This window comes from Sinohyriopsis cumingii, chromosome 5 (genome assembly GCF_028554795.1).
Source record: "Sinohyriopsis cumingii isolate HCF-2022 chromosome 5, ASM2855479v2, whole genome shotgun sequence".
Classification (NCBI taxonomy): Eukaryota; Metazoa; Mollusca; class Bivalvia; order Unionida; family Unionidae; genus Sinohyriopsis; species Sinohyriopsis cumingii.
In genome coordinates this window covers 43,381,958-43,408,414 of record NC_142965.1, presented here as the reverse complement: position 1 = coordinate 43,408,414, position 26,457 = coordinate 43,381,958, and the positions used below count along the sequence as shown (strand labels likewise).

The 26,457-nt window shown below is 38.2% G+C and overlaps 1 protein-coding gene across 2 annotated transcripts in view; it reads left to right on the top strand.

Annotated features, from left to right (window-relative positions):
• Positions 1-26,457, top strand: part of LOC149799038 (protein PAT1 homolog 1-like) — an 82,991-nt gene that overhangs the window by 32,924 nt on the left and 23,610 nt on the right. For both annotated transcript variants that reach the window (XM_089957999.1, XM_089957998.1), the window contains 8 exons: positions 137-245; positions 6,568-6,669; positions 10,565-10,811; positions 14,056-14,173; positions 17,407-17,582; positions 19,068-19,135; positions 23,798-23,945; positions 25,531-25,605. In XM_089957999.1, coding sequence (XP_089814125.1) covers positions 137-245; positions 6,568-6,669; positions 10,565-10,811; positions 14,056-14,173; positions 17,407-17,582; positions 19,068-19,135; positions 23,798-23,945; positions 25,531-25,605 — 1,043 coding nt within the window. The remainder of the gene's footprint in view (positions 1-136; positions 246-6,567; positions 6,670-10,564; positions 10,812-14,055; positions 14,174-17,406; positions 17,583-19,067; positions 19,136-23,797; positions 23,946-25,530; positions 25,606-26,457) is intronic.

Sequence of the window (26,457 nt, the reverse complement as noted above, 5' to 3'; positions counted from 1 at the left end):
TAAATCATTGACGAGACAGTATCCATTTTAAGTAGGAATGTGTCGTGTAGAAATAGGCCATGTACAAGATAATTTATACACATATTTTCAGGCATCTATAACTACCTTTTAATTCTGGTTTTGTTTATAATTACAGCCAATCGAGGAACACCAGGGAGGGAATTTTCTCAGCCAATTGGAATACCTCGTACACTATCAAGGGGTTCATTACCCTTTAGCCCCTATAGTAGCCCACAAGGGCCAAGGTGTGCAATATTTTCTTCATATTCTCCATACATTTTTGAATGATCTAAAAATATTAAAGTGAAACAACTAATTTATGGCATCATATGTAGTTTAATGATTCAGTTCCGTATCATCATTTATCTCTTTGTCAGGAGACATGTCTACCAGGTTTATGCATTTCTCATCACTATAAAGTATCACTGTGCAAGCCTAATTGCTGCCAAGATGATTATGATCAGAATGAATTGGTCATTTGAATGGTGAACAAAAACTAGTTTCTGATTCTAACCAGTGCCATTTGAATAAAGAAAGCAGTTCAGAACTAGTTTCTAATTTTAACTAGTGCCATTTGAATAATGAAAGCAATTGAGGACTAGTTTCTGATTCTAACCAGTGCCATTTGAATAAAGAAAGCAGTTCAGAACAAGTTTCTGATTCTTAGCACAGCTTCATGAGGGGACACTGAAACATTTTATGAATTGTTCACGCTTATTGATGCCATGAGAACTGAGAGAAATTTACAAATTATATTTTTGTACTGGAAGGATGCCTCTGTAATGCTAGTATTTAAAGATAATTTAAATAGTTTACTGCAGTATAAATGTTATTCATTGTCACTGTTTTGCAGTTAAGCAGCTATTCAGACATATTTGTAAGTAGTCACAAAACTTAGATCTGTATCCTTGAATCTTTATACCTAAATCAGGTAGCTGTAACAGGGATGGTCCTGGCTTTTAAAAAGCTGTCGCCAAAAAAATCGCCAACCTCAATATTTGTCGCCAATTTTCAAAAAGTGTCGCCAAAAAAAGTAGTGTACATTTTTCCAAGTGTTAATTTAGTCTATTAATGTAACAGGCAATGAAAATTACAAAAGATGGATTAGTTAATACTTTAATTACAACAAGCATTAACAAAATGTTACAAAGTGTTACATGAAGATCCGTCGCGATTTTAGGGCTGCCCACTTGTTGAATGCAGTTTCAAAGTCTAATTTTTCACATCTGTACATGCTGATTCTCATTAAATTCTCGAGAGATGAGATGCAGAGCTTATTTCTGATGTCAGTTTTTATGAGGTTCATCTTACTGAATCCACGTTCACAGTCCTCATTGCTGACAGGTGACACCAGTAGTCTCTCAGCAGCCCCCCCCCCCCCATTGCTAGCTTCATAAAGCTCGTAGCGAATTGCTTCCTAAATCCCAAGAATGATCACTGAATGCTGTATAAATTTTCTCGACAAGTAAAATAGGATCTCCATTCCCACGAATGAAACTTACATGAGTCAACACCTGGCAATATTGGACCGTATCATCATCATTGGCGACTCGGTCTCGAAAGACCATGCGAATAGCGCCCTTGGGGTGTTGCCTGTCTCTGTTGGCAATGTCTGCTGTGGCTGTGCAGGCCTATACGTGAGTGACAGTCCCTACTGCAGTTGGTGCAGACATACTGGGAAGTCTGCATTACTGTGGTTGCTGTTCCGTTCTTCTTTCTCTTACGTTTCTCTGCCACCAACTGGCCTCTCCTCGCATCAGCGACTGATATGCCATTGTTTACCATCAGTCTCCAGGTGCCTCGGTCCTCAGCCAGCTCTTCCCAGCCATCGGGTGAAATGTTGCATGCCTTCATGTCCCTCTTGCACACATCTTTGAAACGGAGTGAGGGGCGTCCGACTCTTCTCATGCCAGTGGCCAGCTGTCCATATAAGATGTCCTTTGGCAGCCTTCCATCCTCCATGCGTCGGACGTGACCCAGCCATCGAAGGCGGCGTTTAATTAGCAGGGAGTACATGCTGGGGGTACTTGCACGCTGCAGGATCTCGCTGTGTGGAACACGGTCTTGCCAGCTGATTTTCAGGATGCGTTTTAGGCACCGTGTATGGAAGGAGTTGAGCCGGCATTCTTGCCTCATGTAGGTACTCCACGTCTCACTTCCATATAGAAGGGTGCTGAGAACGCAGGCCTGGTAGACTCGGACCTTGGTGTGCTCTGTCAGCGCGTTGTTTTCCCAAACCCTCTTTGTTAATCGAGCCATGATGGTGTTTGCCTTTCCAAGCCTTCTGTCCAGCTCCATATCAATCGAGAGAGTGTTGCTGATGGTTGACCCTAGGTAGGTAAAGTTGTTGACTGCTTCCAGGGTGACACCGTTGATTTTGATTGAAGGGGCAATGGTGGTATCTTGCACGCTGACATTTGTTTTTTCCAAGCTGATTGTGAGACCAAAGTGCGTGCAGGCAACAGCAAAACGGTCTCCCAGTCTCTGGAGGGCTTCCTCGGTGTGGGCCACAAGAGCTGCGTCATCTGCAAAAAGCATCTCCCTGATGAGCACAGCTCTCACTTTGGTCTTTGAGCGCAGTCGTGCCAGGTTGAACAGGCTCCCATCAGACCTGGTGTGTAGATATATGCCATCCGTGGACGTTTCGAAGGTGTAGGACAGGAGCAGGGAGAAGAAGATCCCAAAAAGTGTTGGTGCCAGCACGCAGCCCTGCTTCACACCACTGTTAATTGGGAAGGAAGTTGAGGATGATCCATCATACAGGACTGTTCCCTTCATATATGCATGGAAAGAGATTATCATGCTGAGGAGTTTTGGGGGGCAACCGATCTTACTCAGAAGTTCAAAAAGGCCCTTCCTGCTGACCAAGTCAAAGGCCTTGGTGAGGTCGATGAACATCATGTAGAGTGGTTGACCTTGCTCTCTGCTCTTCTCTTGGAGTTGTCGTAGGGAGAAGATCATGTCTGTCGTCGACCTGCCTGCTCTGAAGCCGCACTGTGATTCCGGGTACACACGGTCTGCCAGCAACTGCAGCCTGTTGAGTATGATGCGGGCGTACACTTTACCAACAATACTCAAGAGCGAGATTCCTCTGTAATTATTACAGTCACTGCGGTCGCCCTTGTTTTTGTAAAGGGTCACAATTGTGGCATCACGCATGTCTTGGGGGACTACTCCTTCCTCCCAGCAGCGGCAGAGTAGCTCGTGCAGTGGTTTAATCAATGCTGGTTTTCCACGTTTGATAGCTTCGGGTGGGATGCTGTCACTACCTGGTGCTTTGTCGTTTGGAAGGCAGTCGATTGCTTTGCTGAGCTCCTCTAAGGTTGGCACTTTGTCGAGCTCTTACATGGTGGGCAGATTCTTTATGCTGCTGAGGGCTGCATCAGTGACTGACGTTTCTCTGGAGTATAGTTCTGAGTAGTGCTCCACCCATCTGGCCATCTGTTGCCCACGGTCTGTGATCTTCTCTCCCGTCAGGGATTTCAGGGGAGCGACCCCTTTCACTGTAGGGCCTAGAGCCTTCTTGATGCCACTGTACATGCCTTGGATGTGTCCAGACTCGGCACTTCGCTGGATCCCTTCACACAGTTGTTGCCAGTACTCGTTCGCACACTGTCTAGCAATGCGTTGGGTGTTACTTTGGGCACTTCTGAGAGCAGCAAGCGTCCGTTCATTAGGGCATTTTTTGTAAGCTATGAAGGCTTTTCGTTTCTCCTCGATTTGTGGTTCCATCCTTGATAGGTGTGCATTGAACCAGTCCTGGCTGGGTCGTTCCTTCTTGCCAAACGTTGACATAGCTGTACTGTAGATGGCACCCTTCATGGTGTTCCACTTGGCTGTAGCGTCATACTCAGGCAGGTCCTGGAGAGCCTTGTTCAGGGCAGACACATACTCCTCCACCTTGGCAGGGACTGACATCTGTGCAGTGTTTATGCGAGGACATCCTTTTGGTTTTGTGCGGTGTAGTACATGTGGCTGTAGTCGCACTCTGCTGCTCACAAGGGCATGGTCGGAGTCACAGTCTGCACTGTGGTAGGTTCTGGTGGAGAGGACGCTGTTAAGGGCAGAGCGCTTGGTGATGACCAAGTCGAGTTGGTGCCAGTGATGAGATCTGGGGTGTTTCCATGACACTTTGTGTTGTGGCTTACACTTGAAGAAGGTGTTTGTGATGCACAGGCCATGGTAGGTGCATAGCTCCAGCAGTCTCTGGCCGTTTTCGTTGGTCTTTCCAGTGCCATGATATCCGAGGCAGGTAGGCCAGGACTCGTGGTCCGCACCTACTCTGGCATTAAAGTCGCCGAGGAGGAATAGTGGTTCATTTTTGGGGCATCCTTTGATCTGTTCGTCCAGCTGCCCATAGAACTGATCCTTCACGTCTTCTGATGACGTGAGGGTTGGGGCGTAGACACTGATGATGTTGACAGGACCTGAAGTAGTGGTGAGGCGGATGGACAAGAGACGCTCAGTGCCCCCTGTTGGAGGTTCAACCGAGGCCAGGAGATTGTTTTTGATGGCAAAGCCCACTCCGTGCTGACGGGGCTCCTCAGGTTCTCGACCCTTCCAGAAGAAGGTGTAGTTTTCCTCTCTGAGGGAGCCACTAGAGGCGAGCCTGGTTTCCTGGAGGGCAGCTATGCTGATATTTAGTCTGGTGAGTTCTCTATCGATGATGGCCGTCTTTCTGGTGTCGTCCACTTCTCTGAGGTCGTCGGAGATGCCTGTACACATAGTGCGCACATTCCAGCTTGCAAATCGAACACCTGGCAATATTGGACCGTATATATAAGCATAAATTCACACCCAATTTAGGGATTCTTTCACTCCTGTATTTTGAGAAATAAATAATTGTTATTAATTATGCAAAACTGTTCTTTTTTGCTATTTCTTGTTGCGGAGTTTAAGTCTCTGCAGCCGTAAATCAGGACTGATGGCAAAAGGAAAAGATCAATGAATAAAATGCCGCACTGGCGACAGATGTAATTGTGATTTAGATTTTTTCCATTTGCTTTGTATTTATACACAGTAGTTGGTACTTCAAAGCTTATCAGTTTTCTATGAAGGTTCAGCAAAACTATTGTACTGGTATATGTATAAAAAAAACCAGAAGGATTAGCCATACAATTAATTGTATCTGTTCTATTCGCGTCTTCAGAAGTCGGTCAGTTGTAGGTATAGTGCGGTAGCATGATTGACTGTATCGCAGCATACAGTACTCAGCCCAGATGTCAGCATAAGCAGATTATGATGTAACAGTGCACTGTAAAGATGGGGTTGTCAATAAGAACAAAGGATCGTTTGTGTAACAGATTGATTCCAATGCATTGCTTAGTCAAGTTTGTGGCTTCCTTTCGTTCTGCCTTTTAATTTATCCAGTCCAAATCATTGATTGTATGTACAAATTAAATAACCAAAAAGTATGTCGCCAAAAAAATTGCCAGATGGGATATTTTTGTCGCCAATAAGGAAAAAAAACGCAATTTGCGACATTGGCGAAGCCCAGGACGATCCCTGCTGTTTCCTATGTATGCATATGCCAACACTTCCCAATTATATCAACCCTAGATTCAAATTGTGCCCTCACATGTACTTTTGATTAATTTATTGAGATTAAAATTCCATATTGGATGCATCATGGAATAAAGGTCTCACATCAAAACTGGATCAGTATGACCTACTTTTCAAAGGTTTATCCCACCTGACTTAAGACTTATGTCTGAGTTCTAGTTACACCACCTGCCTACCTGGGGTCTGAAAAGGTCATTATGGGATAGTAATTTCCATTCATGTTTAGACACGCATAGTCAAACAAAGGTCATTATGGGATAGTAATTTCCATTCTTGCTGAGACATATTTACTCAGGCAAAGGTCATTATGGGATAGTAATTTCCATTCATGCTTAGACAGTCAGGCAAAGGTCATTATATGATTGTAATTTCCACTTAGTCCAGTAAAGCTCATAATGGGATAGTAATTTCCATTTCTAGTTACAGAATCTCCCTACCTTGGGTCTGAAATATTGTCCAAAATGCTGTCAGATATTTACTTCATTTGCGAACCATTTTAGTAAAGGAAGCTGCTAGGATGTACCATCCTCACAGTACTGTAAATATAATACTTTGCGGTTTTATTTACTAGCAGGTATTTAAGGATTAACTGTCTCTGTTCAGTCATCCCTTTTCTTTTTTGCATAGCATGTTTCTCAACAGTTGAACTGTACTAAGAACAACTTTTGTTAGTTTTGGTACTCTTGTAGCTATTTGTTTTTTTTATATTTGTATTTTTGTTGAATGCATTGGGCGGAAGCTCAATATTGTAATCACTTTGGTGTCAGTGATTCTATCTATACTGCTATCTCAAAACTGTTGCTTTTGTTAGCCTATACCATATGTATTTCCACATCATGGATTTAAGTTGAGTGTTCAGGTTGCGTTTAACTGAATGTTAAAGTTGGATTAAACTCCGAGTTAAAGCATTTTACTTTCTGGCTACATTATAGGCAAGCTTGAAAAAAAGGGGGTTCTTATTTGACAAAATGAAATTTTGAACATTTTATACTTCCTTTGTTTCAGAATTCCACATCCGGGGCCTTATACAGATCCAGGTCATTACCGCAGCCCTGATATTCGCCATTATCCGCAACTGAATATGTCTTCAAATAATAGATACTACCGGTATGTACGAATGAAAAAATCAATGGAAAAACATTAAAAACTGAGCATTTTAATCCTAATAGGTTTAAGTGTGTTTAGTAAGATATCTGATCATTAGTTTATGCTAACCTGTTTAAAATACATTTTTTCACTGCAGGTGAGTAGACATCTATAACATTATGATGAGCATATCAGATAATATTTACCAATGATAGTGCTTGGATTTAATCATAAGAGATTGTATGGAAACAGTCATTAAATACTTACTACAGGCTGCTCCGGTGGCCTATTGGTTAGAGCGTACGCCTCAGATGTAGGAGGTTGTGGGTTCGATCCCTGGTTGAGTCATACCAAAGACTTATAAAAATGGTACTAACAGCTACCTTACTTGGTGCTCAGCATTAAGAAGTTAGTGTTAGGACTGGTTGGCCTGATGTCGGGATAATGTGACTGGGTGGAACATCATGCTATATGTGTGTGGCATGATGCCCCAGTGCTAGACATCACTGTAAACTGTCACACTGCGGACATCATAGTGATATGACTGAAAAAATTTTAAAGCTGCATTAAAAATCCAAATCACCCACCCACCTTACTACTAGAGGTGGTTCGCTGTCATCGATGCATTGATAACTGACAATATTTAAATACAGTTTTGCACTTCAGTCTCTTTTTCTAGTGTGTTTTGGCACTGACCCACAACATTCTCCATGAGTGCACTGACTGAGCTGATCAGACTGGGCCCAGAACTGATTAGCTTTTCGATAGCTCCTTTCTGTTCTTTCTTCTGAGGCTTCCTTGGCCTGTTTGCCAACCAAGGTGACTAACTTTTTACGGTTAGCTCCTACAATCCTGATGACACCCTCAGCATGCCAAAAAGTCTGTGATGCAAAGCCATGCCATCCTATTTCCACCATTGGATTCCAGGCCTTCCATCTTTTCTGCCAGCACTCATGGACGTGTGACAAACTTGGCAAGTGTCCTCTCATTTGCCTCCCTCCATTCTAGCTTACTATGGCACTCTCAGTTTTAACAAGATCACCTTTTTGTTAGTTCCTGACCACAGTACAATATCAGGTCTGAAGTTGGTGTTACAGATGTCTCTTGGGAACTTAAGCTATTCTTTTTCATCCACCTGCATTTCCCAATCCTTAGCTGTTATCAAGATGCACTCACTGCTTCTCACAAAGCTGATGAAGTTTGGAATACTTTCCTGAAAAATTGTTAAAGTTACATTAAAAATCTAAATCACATGCAAACAATAGTGACCAGGTGCTAAACCGAGTCTAGAAAAGAACACGTCAGGCCTAATTATCACTGTATGGTGGTATGATTTTTTTTCTTCAACATACATCCCTTTTACTGTGTGACATTCAGTCCAGTTTGTACTGGATCACACCTTTAGGTTAACTGTCCAAACATGCATTGCTTACCATTTCTGGGATGTCCCTAGTCATGCTAAGGCCAGAATTGAAGAGAATACTATCTTAGTCTGATACCTTGGTGATAGCCAAGATACTGTCTTTTTCTTTGGACTCTCATTAGAGTTCATATGCGCTATGTCCCTCATAAAAGTTCACCTATATTCTTGTTTTTAAACTTCTTGGTCATTCATTTGCATTATTTGTAGGTAACTACAGTCCAATATATCCTTATAGTCACCCAAGTTCAGCAGTCACCTATTCACAATGGCCATTCAAATTTCTTCTCAGCAAATTTCCAATATAAATGACATGTAATCATCAGTCATCTATCAGCAACCATGTGTTCCTTAACCAAGCAGTGGCTCCACTCTGCCTTCCATGGTCACTGGAGTGTATAAGCAGTGACCGCTCCAAGTATGCAGATTAAACCTTTTTTGTGTGATGAGCATGGCAAGTTATATATAAAGGTATATTACATGAATTGATATTTAGACATTTCATATTTCCATTGTACTTCATAATCCATTGAAACTCATTGGTGTCAACATGTCAGCTTCTAAAGCAGGGTGGTTTTTATCCTTACAGGAGGTACACTGCACTAGTAAATATCCCTGATGGTTTAGTAATCTGAGTTTCCTTTGATCCTTCCCATCCCATTTTTCATATTGTGACATGTTATGTCTCAGATACTCTGGATGTTTTGAAATAATTTCATAGCTTCTATGGAATTTTAAAGTTTGTTGAGAAAGGAAAATATATGGACATCACTAAATTTGACTTGTCAGAAAGAAAAAAAAATTCAAATGGAGCTGGTTGGCACAAAAAGATGACAATAAGGAATTTTTTTCAGAATATATTTGGAAATTGGGATAACCTGGACTTGCCTGGTGCATGAACTACAAAGACAATATTAACTACGATCACGTGACAAAAAAGGAGTTCCTTAACCATGCTGAAATTAAAACCACAGAGAAGATCAGATTTAAAGATGCAGAAGCTTTTGGCAGTTTTGCAGTCACTTTCTTCTGTGCAAATGTCAAGAACCACCTCATGCAATTTATTTGTGGGCTCTTCTCTGCCGTTTAGCTGTGTTAAGCTTTGTGCCAATAGTCACAACTAATATTCCATTAGAAAAGTCCTCAACAGCAAAATTCATTAATATTCAAGATTGAAAATCTCCTCAAGAAGCTTGGATCTATTCATTGCACAACATGGCTCACTTTTGTGCATTGAACCAAAATTGATAAGTCTAGCTCAGGAACTTGCAAGAGATCCCTAGGCACTTTAACTGTCCTTAGGTCAGAAGACAGTTTCATTCAAGGTGAAAGAAGGCATATGATCAGATATAATAGAGTACATGTATATTGATAAAATATATATATATTCTTGTATATGAAGTAAAAAATTTCAAGTTAATAAATGATAATAATAGTTAATCTTTTCTTACATTTTTGAGTGTTTTGCATGTTTTCATGTTGTCAGTTACTTGTGAAATTGCATACTTTACATATGTCCTGCAGATGCATGGACAATTTTGAGGTTTTGTTTTTTATTCTGGTTTCAACTTTGTCTGAGGTGCTTTGTAATCTATCTATCAATAGACTCTTCAGAATCAGTATGATATCAGGAAGCTGAGGAAAGTTTATTATAAAATGTTAACTTGAGTAGTCTGCATTTGTAGTATATGGAATAGCAACGTATGCAGCACAAATGGAACAATGTAACACATTAACCCTAGTGACGTCTTGATGGGGCAGGAGGTAGTAGCCTACTGCCAAGCTCTGTAGAGTCATGGTTATGCATGATACACTAAAGTGGGTGGTATTATAGAAATGTAGACAGATGTAGCTCTACAATGATACCAAATAATCTGGAATATCTAGTTGCACTACAAAATACAGATAAAAAACCTCATTTTTTGGACCAGACTTTTTTCTACCCAAAATTTGCCAGTGGTCAGAATCCGATTTTGTGTCCGGATTTTAGACTTTTTGGTCTCAGATCTAAGGCAAACTGGTATGAACTGCAAACAGACAGATGAGCCTTTGCAAAAAGTAGGATACGATGGGCATTTGGAATAAAGAGTGGTCTCCATACAAAAATAATTGCTCCATTTAGCAAAAAAATATTAAAAAAATAAATAAATCCAACCTTTACCCTTCTGTTCAAGCACAAGTCAAATAGCCAATGAAAAATGATGTTTCTAACAGAACTAGGCAGTATGTTATTGAAAGATCACCGGGGATTTGGTGTTTTCGGATCTGTTCAGAAATAGCTTTCAAAATGTGTTTCCTACTTGATTTTCAGGCGAAAATGACAAAAAGCTCCAGGGGTTAATGTGTTAAAAATACTTCAATGTGCAATATTTTCAAAGTCTATTTTTGTGACTTGCTCAAAAAAAAAGAGTAAGTTGGCTTAAGGAAATGAACAATTTTGATGATGATTAGATTATTGGTATATGTGTTAATGATGTTTGCAATTTCTCCTTGCAGCTCTCCCAACCAAAGAACCCCATATCACTATTGCAATCAGAATTACAAGGATCAATACAATCTGAGGAACCAGCACTACCATATCAGTACAAAGGATAGATCTGAAATAAATGAGAGAGGCGATGCAGGGAAAGAGGTAGATGAATATGCAGGAATTATGACACAAAAAGAGAGGGAGTGGATTATCAAGATACAGCTGCTGCAGCTTCAGACAGATAATCCATACCTGGATGATTATTATTACACAGTAAGTGCAAACTTTCTTGTTACACCTGCACTAGTAAATGGCAGACACAAAACTAAGTACATTTTACCTTTTGACAATAACACATCATTACAAATAATAAGATTGCTAGAAAATACAATTTTATTAAAAGTACTGGTACCAGTAAATCTAAAGGAGATGGTAAAAATGAATCAGGATGAACAGATTAGTAGTGTAGTAAAGAATCCATATATCAGAATGACATCAAGTATTTTGTCATCAGTTTCATCATTAGATAATAGTAATCCATTTTCTAATACAAATACCAAATGATGGCTTGGAACTAAGTGCCAAAAGGTCTGCAGAAAATATCACCATGATCAATATATAAATAGGAAGAACCGAACACAAACAGGATGTATTTTATCCATCTTGCTTTGAGTTTACTCTGATCAGCCAGTCTCTTATGTTTAATGTCAGTTAATTTTTGCACATGGAGAGCATGTACTTCATTTGGTAATACATCGGTATGATATGAAAGTGTGTCTCGTTATTCTTTTGTTGCCATGGTGGTTCTGCCAACTAGAGATCTACACACACCTAATTATATTGTGTGGGGATTCTCTGATGTTCCCTATGAACATTAATCTGTTAATTGTTTCTGAATTTAATATGATCCTCCTCCTCTGTGTATGGATATTATTCTGTGCTGAGAACTCCTTTCATTGCCATCTGTTTGAAAAGCATATGCATAACTAGCTTGAACAAGTTACTGTTCTTTATGGTTGTGCAGTTTTCAACATCTCACAGGCATGGCCCCATGGGTATTCTCTCTTGGATATCTCTGTTCCAGAAAAGGAAAGGTCTCCAGATGTCTCACTAGGATTTTAAAACTAGGAGTCCAGGACTCCTGTTTTGGTAAAAATAGGAGTCCCACCAGCAAAAACTGCATTCCCCTCCTAGAAGACTATGCAAATTATAAGAAATATTGGTTGCCAGTGAGTTTCATTTCTACATTCTTTATAACACTGACATAGCTCTTGTTTGTCCATCAGAGTGAGTCTGAATTTTGTCAATCCACGGAAGGTCTTATTCAAAGCACTAAGCTAGGCATCACACACTTTCTTACACTTGGCTGCTGTCCCATCCAAACTATCAGTTCTAGCAACTTTAGCACTCTCCTGAATCTCATTACAATCTTCATCATTTTGCCTTTGAACCCCAGAATACTCATTCAAATCTAAATCTCATCATGTCATGATTCCAAGGTCACGTGCACTGCTTATTCCACTACACTCGGAAATGAACACAATTATGAAAGCTCAAGTTGTTTATTTGATGTACTGTTGTAAATGACCACATGTACATCTCTTGGTCTTTCTGCCTCTGAATTCAAGCACTGTAAATATCAGTAGATTTTCACACCCAGCTGCCAGTCAAAGCCTTTGATCTTGCCTCCCAGCTATTGCAGCATGTTCTTTTGATGTACTCTTATAATTGTGACATGTACAATGGGGGGTAGGCTTTCAACCACTAAATTCTGTCATTGTAAATATCAGCACAGCTAATTGATCAACACATTTTCCCACTAAGCAGGTGGCTGAAGCAGGACTGGCAAGTCTTTGAATTTTGCTGCCCACCTATTACATGTGTATGGAGGACTCTTGCCTAAGTGATTTTCTGCATCCCCAATAAAAAATTGACATCCAGATACATGTGATTAAGTATTTTGGAGACCTCTAAGTTTTCACTAACATGAACTCGGCCAAAGATTCACCTCCTTGAATCAGTGCTTTGCTGCCTCTTATGCCAGATTTTTCTCTACCATAATGCTGTATTAGGGTTTTAAGTCCATCATTCCATTAGTCTGCTTGTTCAGACATGGGTATCTTGAATAAATATGACCGGCATATTGTCCATCCAACACGTACATCAGACTTACACTCAACATCAATTTTGGGCTCAAAATTACACACTGGTATTTCCAGTGACATTTTCCCAATGTCCAACAGACCGATATACATGTAATTCATTGTCATCATAGCTATCACCAGCCAGTATTTGCCGACTGAAAATGTCGTCTGAAGACAAACCGAAGTATCCAGCTATCTGGATGTTGCATCAAGCACTGCAAGACCGCTAGTGGCAGCACAGATTATGTTGCAAATGCACTTTTAAAGTTAAAAGTTTAATAAAAATTACATACTGCACAAAGCACGTTTTATACCTGCAACGTTAACGTAATTTGCGGAACACATATCACTGCTTTAAAAGTATACACATTCGTACAAATTACGTGCACTGACGTGTACTGGCATCATTTTCTGACCCAATGTTTTATTCATGAGGGGGTTAGATGCAATTTAAAATACATATTCGTTTTTTTTTTCTTCTTCTGACAAACCCACCAGCGATTTCTCATTTTGTTAACACAAACCACAACAGAAGTGATTTTCCTAACCAACCTTCCACTGTCAGAATCAAAATAATTTGAAACACAACCTCCTACAGAAGGTTTTTTGAAGTGCCATCTGGAGGGGTATATGTTATACTGCACAGCCCTCATCAATAATTAGGTTCTGTGTTTAAATTTTCTGAAAATCGGATACAGTTAAGGAAAGTTGCCACAGATCATAATCAGTATATAGTTAACTGGCTCAATTGATAGCCCTTACATCTTTATCCCCAAGCTTTAGCAGAGATTTTTGTTATATCCTCCTTGTATCCATTCATCTCTCCATTACCACAGCTCCTTCTACACTGTTTCACAGAAAATTCATGAAAATGTTTAATTTTGTTGGCGTTGGCATAGCGATCTGAAAGATCTGGTCATCCTGGGCTTTCATCCTTTGTGTGTGTGCATGGTCAAAGGTTAGATGTAAAAACAAGTTGGGTACAATAACATTTTTAATTTTTTTTATCCTGACAAAACTAAATATGCAGTTATATAATGAAAAAGTGTAACGTATGTGATGGTTTTTGCATTATGACCCGTGGGTAACTGTCTGGGGGGCAGGGCAGTCCATCGAAAGGTAATGGGAATAGCTTTAGACGAATTCAGGGATGAATGCATGGTAATTAAATCATGCATACCCTTTACCATAGTCATAAAAAGTCCATATGCTGACAAACTCAAGCAACAGGTATTTCACATTAAATCACTGACTGGTCATATGTCAGAAGTTTTTGCTGATTTTTAGAGTGGAAGTGTCTATGTGCCTCGGTGGATAAAAAAAATGCCAATTTTTGCCATGGAAGCTAATGAAGTGTCAAATTTGTTCTGCAGACATTTACGATAAAGAAGAAAGCTAGAGAAAACAGAGAGAAAGGAGTCGCTGAGGAGATGGAACCTAAGCTTGTCATCCCTGCAATGGCCAGGCTGGAGTCCAAGGCCTATAAACCAGGTGAGAGACCTTATATTGTATAATGGAAACCTAAGCTTGTCATCCCTGCGATGGCCAGGCTGGAGTCCAAGGCCTATAAACCAGGTGAGAGACCTTATTTTGTATAATGGAAACCTAAGCTTGTCATCCCTGCGATGGCCAGGCTGGAGTCCAAGGTCTATAAACCAGGTGAGAGACCTTATTTTGTATAATGGAAACCTAAGCTTTTCATCCTTGCCATGGCCAAAACTAGGTAACCTTACCTTTTTCTTTTTTTTTCTTTTTTTTTTTTATTCTTATTATTAACCCTGTAATAGGTTGACCACTGGGTCAGGGAACCATCCCAAGATCACCTTACAGTCAAACATTTCTGGTTATCAGATAATCTAGGGGTAATAAATATAATCTACAGAAAAAGAAAATGCACACACACACATGCATATGGCACACAATCTAGGTGACATGGACTTTATGATATGGCAGTATTTTGTTCCTGTTTACCGTCAAGTCAGAGAAGAAATTGGTTCTCTTTTATATTTACCTTAGCAGTGTATTTTTCAATGTTCTTATGCATTGCAACTATTTGCTTAAAAGCAAAAAGAGAAGGATTTTTCATATTGAATCTTTAAGTATAAATATAATATTTTGCCAAAATAAGCAGCAAATTACACAAACTGTCCACTTCCTAAGAATGTTTCTATTTTGGACAAATATACAATATTTGGGCAAAAAGGTGCATAAACTTCAATAAAACGGTACCAAAATTGTGAAGTAATACTGCAGTCATAAAAGAGATGCACAATACTTTCATTTTCACTCTTACAGAAAGTACATTTGTTGTCATCTAATATGTTAATTCTTTTCAGAAAATCATTAATAGCAATTATTCTGTGGACTAATTTAAAGTTAAAAGAGATCAGCTTGGTATCCTTGGTACAGCATTTCGCCCGGCTATAAATCTCAGACCACTCCTCACTACTTACATTTTTATTAAATACTTGCATCCAAGTTTCTTGCTTTGCAGTGTGCTGCCTTTAAGCTTTTTTTAAAAGATCTTTATAAACAAACTTTAGGGAATTTTGTTTTTGAAAGTCCATTATATTATCCTCCTGCTTATCAAAATTATTATGTAATAAATGTTTTTTTTATGGCGTCTTTCCATGCTTTTGGAATTTTGGATATTAAGAAGTATTTCAAGAAATCATCGCTTCTGTTTTTTTGTTTTATTATTTCAAAAGGTATTAAATTACCATGATCATCTACTAGATCATTCAGAACCAGAGTTTTTACAACAATTACTTTACCAACTATTGACAAATGTCTTTGACTCCAGCTTGCCAGTATTCGTTTTGCCTTTGTTAGTTTCTTCATATAATTAATTTCCAACATTTGTTGTAAATCTGGAGAAAATTCTATGCCAAGGAGTGTATTGTTAGAAGAGGACCAAATTAGGCCCATTTCAGGACATGTTCTTTCATTAGAAAATTTCCTGTTTCCAATCCAGATAGCTTTTGTTTTTGTTATGGTTCATTTAGGTCCAGATAACAGAGAAGAAACCTTGCAAGATATTCATAGTTGCTTCAAGAGAAAGTTGAGATCCATGAAGAAGAATAAAAGCGTCATCGGCATACTGACCCAATTTATATTCACTGGCATCAAAGATTAGTGCCCGTACATCCACATTTTGCTTTGAAGTTATAGCTAAAATCTCAACCCCAATGAAAAACCAAACAAGGTGCAAGATGAAAATTTGTCAGTACATTTTTGACCCCCACATTTTTTATTTGACCCCCAGTTCTGACACCAAGTTTTTTTTTAACCTCCCAATTTTACACCTCTGGGGGATACACTGAAGTCTGATGATGTTGTTGTTGTACGGTTTAATGTCATTTTTCAGCACACGATAGGCTATACATGGCAGCCAATATTAATGGTGGAGAAAGAACCCAAGAAAACCCTGGAAAGAACCACCGACCCATGAGAAGCTACTGGCAAGCTTTCTCACATACCCACATTGGCCGAATCTGAGACTTGAACCCACGCAGACAGAGGTGAGATGGCAGTGATCCATAACGGAGAGCGCTTTAGACCACTCGGACACTCAGGGCCCCACACTGAAGTCTGATAACTAATGTCTAGCAGATTGATAATGATAGACAAAATCTTTACCATTTGTTTGAAAGAAACTTGAAGTATGGTTCCCGTGTTGGTCTGGAATTCTGGAAAAGGTATAAAATTTGAAAATTGCTTTTCCAGGTCTTGAAAATATATGGAAAAATTGAAACATAACTACGAGTCTTGAAAAAGTCTTTAAATATTTTTTTTATTACAACCATCTTAGACGGAAACTGGTAATGTGATTGTTTTGGGTTTTTTTACATTTAGGATAAGTTTTAGTATGTGGATTTGGAGGTCTTTGGGAAATTTTATTTTTTGGTCTGGAAAGGGTATGAAAAAGGTCTGGAATCTTTTTTTTTAGATTTTTTGGCAGGAACCCTGAATTGAATCTCTTTAAAAATTTTCTTTTGTCACCTTTACTCATTTTTAAGTGCCACTACATTGATGTATTATCACATTTGTGATGCATTATGTCTTGGGATATCATTAAGTAACAAGCATGACATACATGAATAACATCGGCTGTACAATCAGGTCTCAAAGCAAGAACTTGCAACAGCTAACCATAGTAGGATCACACTGCATTTTCTAGTTTACAAGAAAACTCATGCATCAACGTTGGACAAAATGATAAGCAAAGGGATGATCCAGTTGTATGCTATTTGTGGTCTTTCCACTTTCTAGGACAACCACTGCAGTTGGAAGTTACTCTCCAAAACTGGCTGCCATGTTTTGCTGTAATCCATGGAAAATCTTTGTACACTCCAATCATTTCACAATGGAATTACTCTGATTATGGATTTTTTATCTCCTGTTGCTGCCATTATATTTGTTTTACAAATATTAGAATTGAAGGTTTGTTTCAGAACGAACTATTTTTTATACAAATAAGAAAAGGCAGGTGTAAGCTCATGTTGATCATACTGTAGTTGTAAAACTGATACATTGGTGATGCATCACAGCATGACATGTAGATAGGACACATTATATCTTGATGTTTGCCAAATCTGGGTTGGTTTTTTTTATAGCAGGTTCCACCATATGTCAATGCATATGATATTTTATCAGTAACAGTCTGGCATTGGTACTTAGAATTATTTTTCATATAAAGCTATGTTTTGCTTTTTGTTTGCTAGCTCACTTTGAGGGATCTCTGGGTCGTCTGACGACTTCAAGTGTTCACAACCCACGCCAGATAATTGATATACTTGCAAAGAGTGTTTCCCAGTCCTTGGATAATCCAGAAACTGAAACCAAGCCAGTTAGCCGTGAGCTACGAAAATCTAAAAGTCTCCTTCTGGATATAGAGAGGGTCTGTACATCTGCAATACTTTCAGTCTTTTGCATGGTCTTTTATGCACAATCACCCTAGGTACGTAGATGGGTGAGTGGATGGGTTGTAATATTAATAACAATATGTCGGCACAATGCTGGTTATAGAATGCCAATTAAAAGCTGTCTTTTAAAATTGTAAGTTATAATCTCAAGTTATGAAATTGAAAAATTCTTTAGCTTGAAAAAAAATCAAGATTACATTACTCTGTATTTTTTATGATGGATTATGTTTACAGGCGCTACTGGAAACAAGAAAAAGTTGGTTACACTCTGTACTTTTGTACCCTTTTATGCAGTGTTATCGTAATATATGGGGAACATTCAGTTTTCATTTAAAAAATACCTCCATGTACAGGCCAACCATTATGATTGTGCACTGTACTGATGGCATAAGTGGTTAGAGTGTCCGTCTCAAATGGGGGAGGTCACAGGTTCGAACCCTGGCCAAATCGTATGAAAGACTTGTCAAAATGGTAGTAACAGCTGCCTCACTTGACATTCAGCATTAGGAAGTTGGTCTTTGGACTGGTTGGCCTGGCATCAGGATAATGTGACCAGGTGGGACATGATGCTACATGTTTGCATCAGTGCTAGACATGACTATTAACTGCCACACTGCAGACATCATAGTGATATGACTGGAACATTTTTAAAGCTACATTAAAAATCCAAATCACACACTTTTATCCTCAAATTATGCTTTTTGCCACTTACTTCAGCAATAATTGTGCTTAAACCTCTTTGGATTGTTATGTATGCCTCCAACATGGCAGCCATTACTGCTCCTCTTGGATGAATGTTCAAATTGATGTAGAGTTTTCACTTAAAGACTTTTTATGATAACAAGATGGTTCCATTGAAAACAGTGCTATCAGACCACCAGTTTGATGCCCATTATGCCAATCTTGAAAATATTTTTATCTCTACACATGAATGGATAGACAAAGTGACATGGGGTTTTTGCTAAAAGACTTTATATGATATGTAGTAGATCCTAAATAAAAATGGTACCAATCAGACCTCCAGTATGGCAACAATTATAGCCATGTTGAAACTTGTGTTATTACTTCTCAGGAACAGATGGTAATAAAGACATGAGTTTTCATTAAGCCTGCTCTTGCAATTGGCTAATAAGCATATATCAGTTGATAAACAATCTTGGGTCCACTTGTTTACAAAAAAAATGGTAGCATAATTTATGTGCTGATCCATAGATGACCTGATAAAATATTCATCATTGCAGTCTTTCAGATCAGTAAACAATTTTGGAAATTTTGAATAAGGGTCATTTGGTCTGCAGTGGAAGCATACAAGTTTCACAAACACAGATATACTTGCAGCATGATTTAGGTGATGAATTTGTGTTAAGAGTTTTTGAAAATCATGTTTTATTGGCAGTTTGCAGGCAAAAAAATAGAGTTTGGCTCAACTGTTACCATTCTAACATGCTTCATTCTTTCAGGGGTACAACCTGCTACTTGATGTGGATGACATTGAGAAAAAAATACTAGCCTTACCTGAAGAATCAAGGTAACTCTTGTTTCATGTGACCATTTTGATTAGCTTCACTTTTCACAGACCAAAAAGGCTTAAGAGATTGTCTCTTGTCTGTTATCTCTCATCTGGCATCTAGCTGTTAGACAAACATTCATCCCATCTAGTTGATCATAAATGAAAATGGTGCCACTGTTACATCCAGTATGGTTGCCACAGTGACTGTCTTGAACTTCTTATGATGTCTAGTTGATCTTCCTCGAAAACGATGATGATCTGATGTCCAGTATGGCCACCATGGCAGCTGTGTTGGAAATATTGGTAGCACTACTTCTCCTGAACAGAAAGTCATATTGATGTGGTGATTTTGCCAGAAGACTAATTGTGATGTTTAGTTGGTCTTGAATGAAATTTGTTCTGATCTAATATCCAAAATGGCCTTATAAGCGGCCATCTTGAAAATTTAGTTTATATTACTCCTATATAGTAGGCCATAAGTTACATGGGTTTTCAGCAGAAGCCTAATTAACCACTCCGGTGGCCTAAGTAGGTTATACTTTCATGCACTGCTCAGGTGGACTAAGTGGTTAGAGTGTCTGCCTCGGATGTGGGAAATTGCGGATTCTAAAAACCGAGTCGTACCAAAGACTTTTAAAAATGGTACTAGCAGCTGCCTCGCTTAGTGCTCAGCATTAAGGGGTTAGTGATAGGACTGGTCTGCCTGGTGTCAGGATAATGTGACTGGGTGGGACATCATGCTACATGTCTGCGGCATGATGCCCCAGTGCTAGACATCACTATAAACTGCCACACTGCAGACATTGTAGGAATATGCCTTGAAAGTTTTTTAAAGTTATGTTAAAAATCTAAATCACACAGATGCACACCAGAAGCCTAATATCAAATTGGGCCTAAATGAAAATGGTGATGATCTGCCCTAAAATATGGTTGCCATATTAAAACAATTTGTTGTCACTACTCCTCTTAATGGAAAGTAGTGTCACCATGTTTGTTTATACCAGAAGACTACTTATGGTGTCTAGTTGGTCCTAAATGAAAATGCTGGTTTAACATCCACCATAATGGCCATCTTGATGCTGATTTTACTTCCACCATGGTGGCCATCTTGAAAATCTTGTAATTTATTCACCTCCGGTGTTGATGGTTATATATACATAGGGTTTTTACCAGCAGACTTCTTATGATATCTAGTAGGTTCTAAAAGAATATGGCTGCTACATGTTGAAAATCTTGTCACTAATTCTGAATGGATGGTAGTAGTAGGATGGGGTTTACACCAAAATTCTTCAAATGTTTGTCCTAAATGAAAATAGTGCTAATCCGATATCTAATATGGCTTTCACAGTTAGAAAAGTTTATCATGAAGAGTATCAGAGATGGTTTCAGCACGCAACAGTTAATAAAGAAAAAATGATCGTGTCTTGAATTCAAGCAAATTTTTCAGGGAGTAGAGCATCAGTCCTTACGAGGGCTGATTCTTACAGTTATTTTGATTTTCACCTTCCTGGACATGGGGTCAACATTGGATTGTTTCAGATTTAATTTGAGTTTCAGGTTAATTAGATCATTAGATTAAATGGCCTATATTTGTTTTGCCATTTTAGGAAAAAAATATGAGACATGGTGGGTGTGATGTCGTCCATCTGCAGCATCAACACATTAAGATTTTTTAGCAGGCCATTCTTATGGTTATATATAAGGTGGTTTAATTTGCATATGGCATGGTTTTCATTCAATTTTCTGATGTTAAAAGTGTTCACTTTTGTGTATTTGTCTCATAGATAAATGTGATGAACTTTTTTCATTTTTAAAAACATTTGTTGGTCCACAGAAATTACGTAGTGATGGATAATTAGATGAATAAATTGACTAAATTTATTAATAATTGCTTGTACCTTTCCAAAGTTGAATTGCACTGTCACTTTGTCATTCATAAACAAAACCCATGTGTGTGCACATCTATATGATTGTTCTGAATGGATGTGTGTATGTCACGGAAAAGGGAATGGTTACTTATTCAGCATAAAATTTTATCATATGAATGCATTTAATTGATATTTCCACTTGTACATGGCCACCATAATATGTCTTGGTCCATTCATTTTTCTGTTACCAGAATTTTTGGGCACAGCAATTCAAGTTTTCCACTATATACAATTACCAGACTTTTTCGATGACTTATATTTTTCACTGCTTCGGTGGCTTAAGTAGTTAAAGCATCTGCCTTGGATGTAGGAGCCTAGGTCACGAGTTCGAACACTGACAACATGCAAGCAGGGATCGTCCTGGGCTTCGCCAGTGTCGCAAATTGCGATTTTTTTTCCTTATTGGCGACAAAAATATCCCACCTGGCGATTTTTTTGGCGACATACTTTTTGGTTATTTAATTTGTACATACAATCATGGATTTGGACTGAATAAATTTAAAGCCAGAACGAAAGGAAGCCACAAACTTGACTAAGCAATGCATTGGAATCAATCTGTTACACAAACGATCCTTTGTTCTTATTGACAACCCTATCTTTACAGTGCATTGTTATGTCATAATCTGCTTATGCTGACATCTGGGCTGAGTACTACTGTATGCTGCGATACAGTCAATCATGCTACCGCACTATACCTACAACTGACCGACTTCTGAAGACACGAATAGAACAGATACAATTAATTGTATGGCTAATCCTTCTGTTTTTTTTTTTGTTTTTTTTTTATACATATACCAATACAGTAGTTTTGCTGAACCTTCATAGAAAACTGATAACCTTTGAAGTACCGACTACTGTGTATAAATACAAAGCAAATGGAAAAAATCTCAAATCACAATTACATCTGTCGCCAGTGCAGCATTTTACTCATTGATCTTTTCCTTTTGCCATCAGTCCCGTGTTACGGCTACAGAGACTTAAACTCCGCAACAAGAAATAGCAAAAAAAAAAAAAAAAAAAACAAACGAGTTTTGCATAATTAATAATAATTATTTATTTCTCAAAATACAGGAGTGAAAGAATCCCTAAATTGGGTGTGAATTTACGCTTATATATACGGTCCAATATTGCCAGGAGTTGACTCGTGTAAGTTTCATTCGTGGGAATGGAGATCCTATTTTTCTTGTCGAGAAAATTTATACAGCATTCAGTGATCATTCTTGGGATTTAGGAAGCAATTCCCTACAAGCTTTGTGAAGCTAGCCATAAAAAGGCGGGGGGGGGCTGCTGAGAGACTACTGGTGTCACCTGCCAGCACTGAGGACTGTGAACGTGGATTCAGTAAGATGAACCTCATAAAAAGTGACATCAGAAATAAGCTCTGCATCACATCTCTCGAGAATTTAATGAGAATCAGCATGTACAGATGTGAAAAATTAGACTTTGAAACTGCATTCAACAAGTGGGCAGCCCTAAAATGGCGACGGATCTTCATGTAACACTTTGTAACATTTTGTTAATGCTTGTTGTAATTAAAGTAGTAACTAATCCATCTTTTGTAATTTTCATTGCCTGTTACATTAATAGACTAAATTAACACTTGGAAAAATGTACACTACTTTTTTTGGCGACACTTTTTGAAAATTGGCGACAAAATATTGAGGTTGGCGATTTTTTTGGCGACAGCTTTTTAAAAGCCAGGACCATCCCTGTGCAAGAACTACACACAAGCAAAATATGAAAATTTGGCAATAGAAGTAATACATTGAACATAGGCAATTTTATGTGTTGCAAAAGTACATGTTAAAACATTTTTATGAAGGCTAACTTGGCAGTAGTTCAGACATTCAAGATATTGATTGACTTTGCAAGTCATCACAAAAAATGCTAAAAGGGGTCAAGTGTTTGGAACTGTATTGTTATACTCTTGACATACATGTCAGCCAAGCTGGTTGGTACAGGGATAATATATGAAATTGAAGAATGAAAAGTTTGTGCCTGGCGTGCACTTGGGGTAGTTAAGAACAGATTGTGGGATCTAAAGGTCAGAGGTCACTTTTTATGGTAAATCCTGTTAGAATTTAATGGTTTCTGCACAGCGTGTTCAGCTCAGGTCTGCATATCTTGATTAAAGGTCCAAGTCGTTGGACTCCATTGATAATGAATATGTGGAGTGAACCATGAAATACTGGGATGACATATAATGAGCTGTTCATAGTTCTATTTTTATGTATTATGGTTACTTACATTAAAGGGTTATGCTGTTAATGGTAAATCAAATTGGATGTAGGATTTGCTCAAGCAGATGTCATCAGATTTTCCACCCCTTTAACTTTAAAGGGATATTGTTGCAAGCTATAATCAGAAAATAACATGACATGGCAATCTTTAGAAGCCATATTGAACATTTCTATCTAATGTGTGTTACATGCACTGTGCGATCCCGGTTTCCAGGTGATTACCTTTATTTCTCATATCAGAATTCAAAGAACAGTCCAACCTGACTATAAGGTCATCTGTATAAAACATTCACCTGTCTTGGTCACATTTTTTAAATTATTGTAAACTACATCATTGTAGAGGGCAACTTTCTTATTTAGAGGTGGTTGCTTAAAATGGATCTGACTACACATAGTAAAACATGTTATACAGTCTTTGTAAAAAGGATGAAATATTTGAAATTTATTAAGGATACCACTGTTTAAAGAATCTTTGTAAAATAAATATATAAAATATTTGAAATTTTATTAAGGATGCCACTGTTCGAGGACAGAAGCCAGAAGATTAGCCAGTTGTTTCTTTACCTCATCTGTGATGGAAATCCAGAGAACTTCCTGCAGATAATATCAGTTAGGAAAGGGAGATACCTCTTGGCCAGGTCACTTCCACTCCTTGAAAAGGTATATTCTCATATACTATTCAATCACATCACAATAACAAAGTGAAAGGTCAGATAAAAATGTCAACTTTTATCCTGCTTGCATAAGCATGCTGAGATATAGGCATCACTTTTCTGTCAGCAACAATGTCAGCAATATTAAGGTTTATTTTGCATGTCAAAAAGTAAGGAGTGGGTGGGAGGAAATGTCAGTATATTGGTGGAGACGAAATACCATGTTCCATGTAAAATCTGTTAGTCAGAGACCACAAAAGTTCATGCAGTGGCCTGGCATCATTAGTCCATTAGTAAATGCTTTTATTGTTGCTTCTTCTAAAGCATCAGGAGGAAGGTCATCAAACTTTGGCAGGTACTTTTATCATGACGTCTAGTTGGCCCTAGATGAAAGTGGCAACCAGCCAAGTATATATACAAGTGGCCATCTTGAAAATCTTGTTATCAGTGCCAGCAGTGCATACAGCAGGTATGAAGCATTTCTTCAAGAAGAAATAAAAGGAGACTGAGACAACAACTAGGAAAAGAAAAGCAAGAAATGAGGAAATCATGGATTTGAAAAAGAAAAAATCAGCACCAACTTGTATAGAAACAATGAACAGTTTAGCTGATGACTATGCATTAAAAGCTGAACATCAGGGGAACCTTACTTTCATCAGCACATCAAATAGCTTAAGGACATCTATGAAAAAACCTGGAAGAACAGTTGGATCTGGACAAGCAAATTGATGAAAAACAAAACTTTGAAATATGTCTGAATTTTGCTTGACACTTTGTGCAATGTATATTACTCTGCTTTTGTGTGTGTGTGTGTGTATATATATATATATATATATATATATATATATATATATATATAATGATTTTATTTAGATCTTACCTTGCTAAGATGTGGAAAAGAAGTTCAAGTCATTATTAAAAATAATATAAATTTCCTGAGTATGCTGTTATTTGTGTGCATGAAAGTCTAAAACTGTGCAATTCCTTAAACCAAAAAAAAATTCACAAAGACCTTAAAAAAGCCTAAAAAAAAGTCTTAAATTTTTAGATCACAAATTGCTACTAACCCATCAATATGGGCTTTCAACTCTAACATTTTTTTTACAACATAAAAATCTGCTGCTTGAGAACTCTTAATATGATTGTCAAGCATGCATACCATTAGGCTTTACATCTGGACAGACTAGACTGGTCAACAATGCTGTTACCATACATAGTTTGACCACTATGTAGCATCTTCTGTACCATCATGGTCATGGTCATGCTTTGCTCACCTCTCTTTCTCCATTTGCCCTTTCTCTCTCTCCCTCCTACCCCACTTAACAATAGAGAGGACAACAAAGAAAACATCACTAATATAGAGAACACTAACATAGACATAAAGAACACTCCTGGACCTGTTTCAGGCACACATACAACCAGATCTGAATCTTTGGATGGTAAGTGTCTTTAGATATATTGGCCACAATCATAATAGATTATTATTATGGTACACTGTTCAAGCTTAATGATTAATTTTTAGATTTCAGTTTAATTAAAAACCTGCTAGCTACCATTGTTTAGTAATCATTCCATAAATCTGTTTTTTACAGGTGCAGGGTGAGTGTTTGGTATCAATGATGTGCAGAAACTTGCAACATCTTATTAAGAAGGACCAGCCAGAGGAGGTATGTGGACTTCAGAATCAGTAAGCTTAGAACTTTTGTATCCATGCACCACTACCCTTCCTTTACTCCTCAGGCAATGTTACAGTCATTTTGAATTTGTGTGTGTACCAGCAGGGGGCAAGTTGGACAAGTAATTCAGTGAATTCCTTTTTAAGAACATGAAGCATCAATGAGATCATGACTTCTTCAAGATAGAATTTATGGCCTTTGTCCTATAGGTGGTACCTATTTTGTATTTGCTCAGCTGGAGCAAGTAAGGTTCAGTTGGCTTGCTCAAGGGCAGGACTTAAACTTAATATCGTATGACCCAGTCCACAGAGCTTGCCATAACCCCATGGTACCCTTTTCCCTATTTGTGTTGATTTCATTTAAATACAGGAGGCTTGAAAATCACAAACAATATGAGGTAGCAACAGTATTACATCAGAACATATTCACTACTTATATTCAAATTGATCAGATTCATCTTGCATAACTTTTTTTTCTTCTCATCAAAATAACAAAAGTTTGCCATTTATGTGATTAATATTGATCAAAATTTGCTTTCTTCACTAATTCCACTATTTTGGTCACAAGGGTATTTGAAAAAATATCCCTGGTTTTACATATATGCCAACCTTTATGCTTTTGGCGTAATCATTATGCTTTTTTTAAATTATGCCTTACGTGTAAACGTATTCAGATTACTCATTTTCGGTATGTCCTCCTCCCAAAAAAATTAATAATTTGTTTTCTTATTTTTATTCACATCCCATTAATGATTCAGACCGTATTCTAGAAAAGATGGCTTCTACATAAGAGTATGCTGGTCCTTGCATGCACTTTCCTTACGGTATTATTTTCTATTTATAG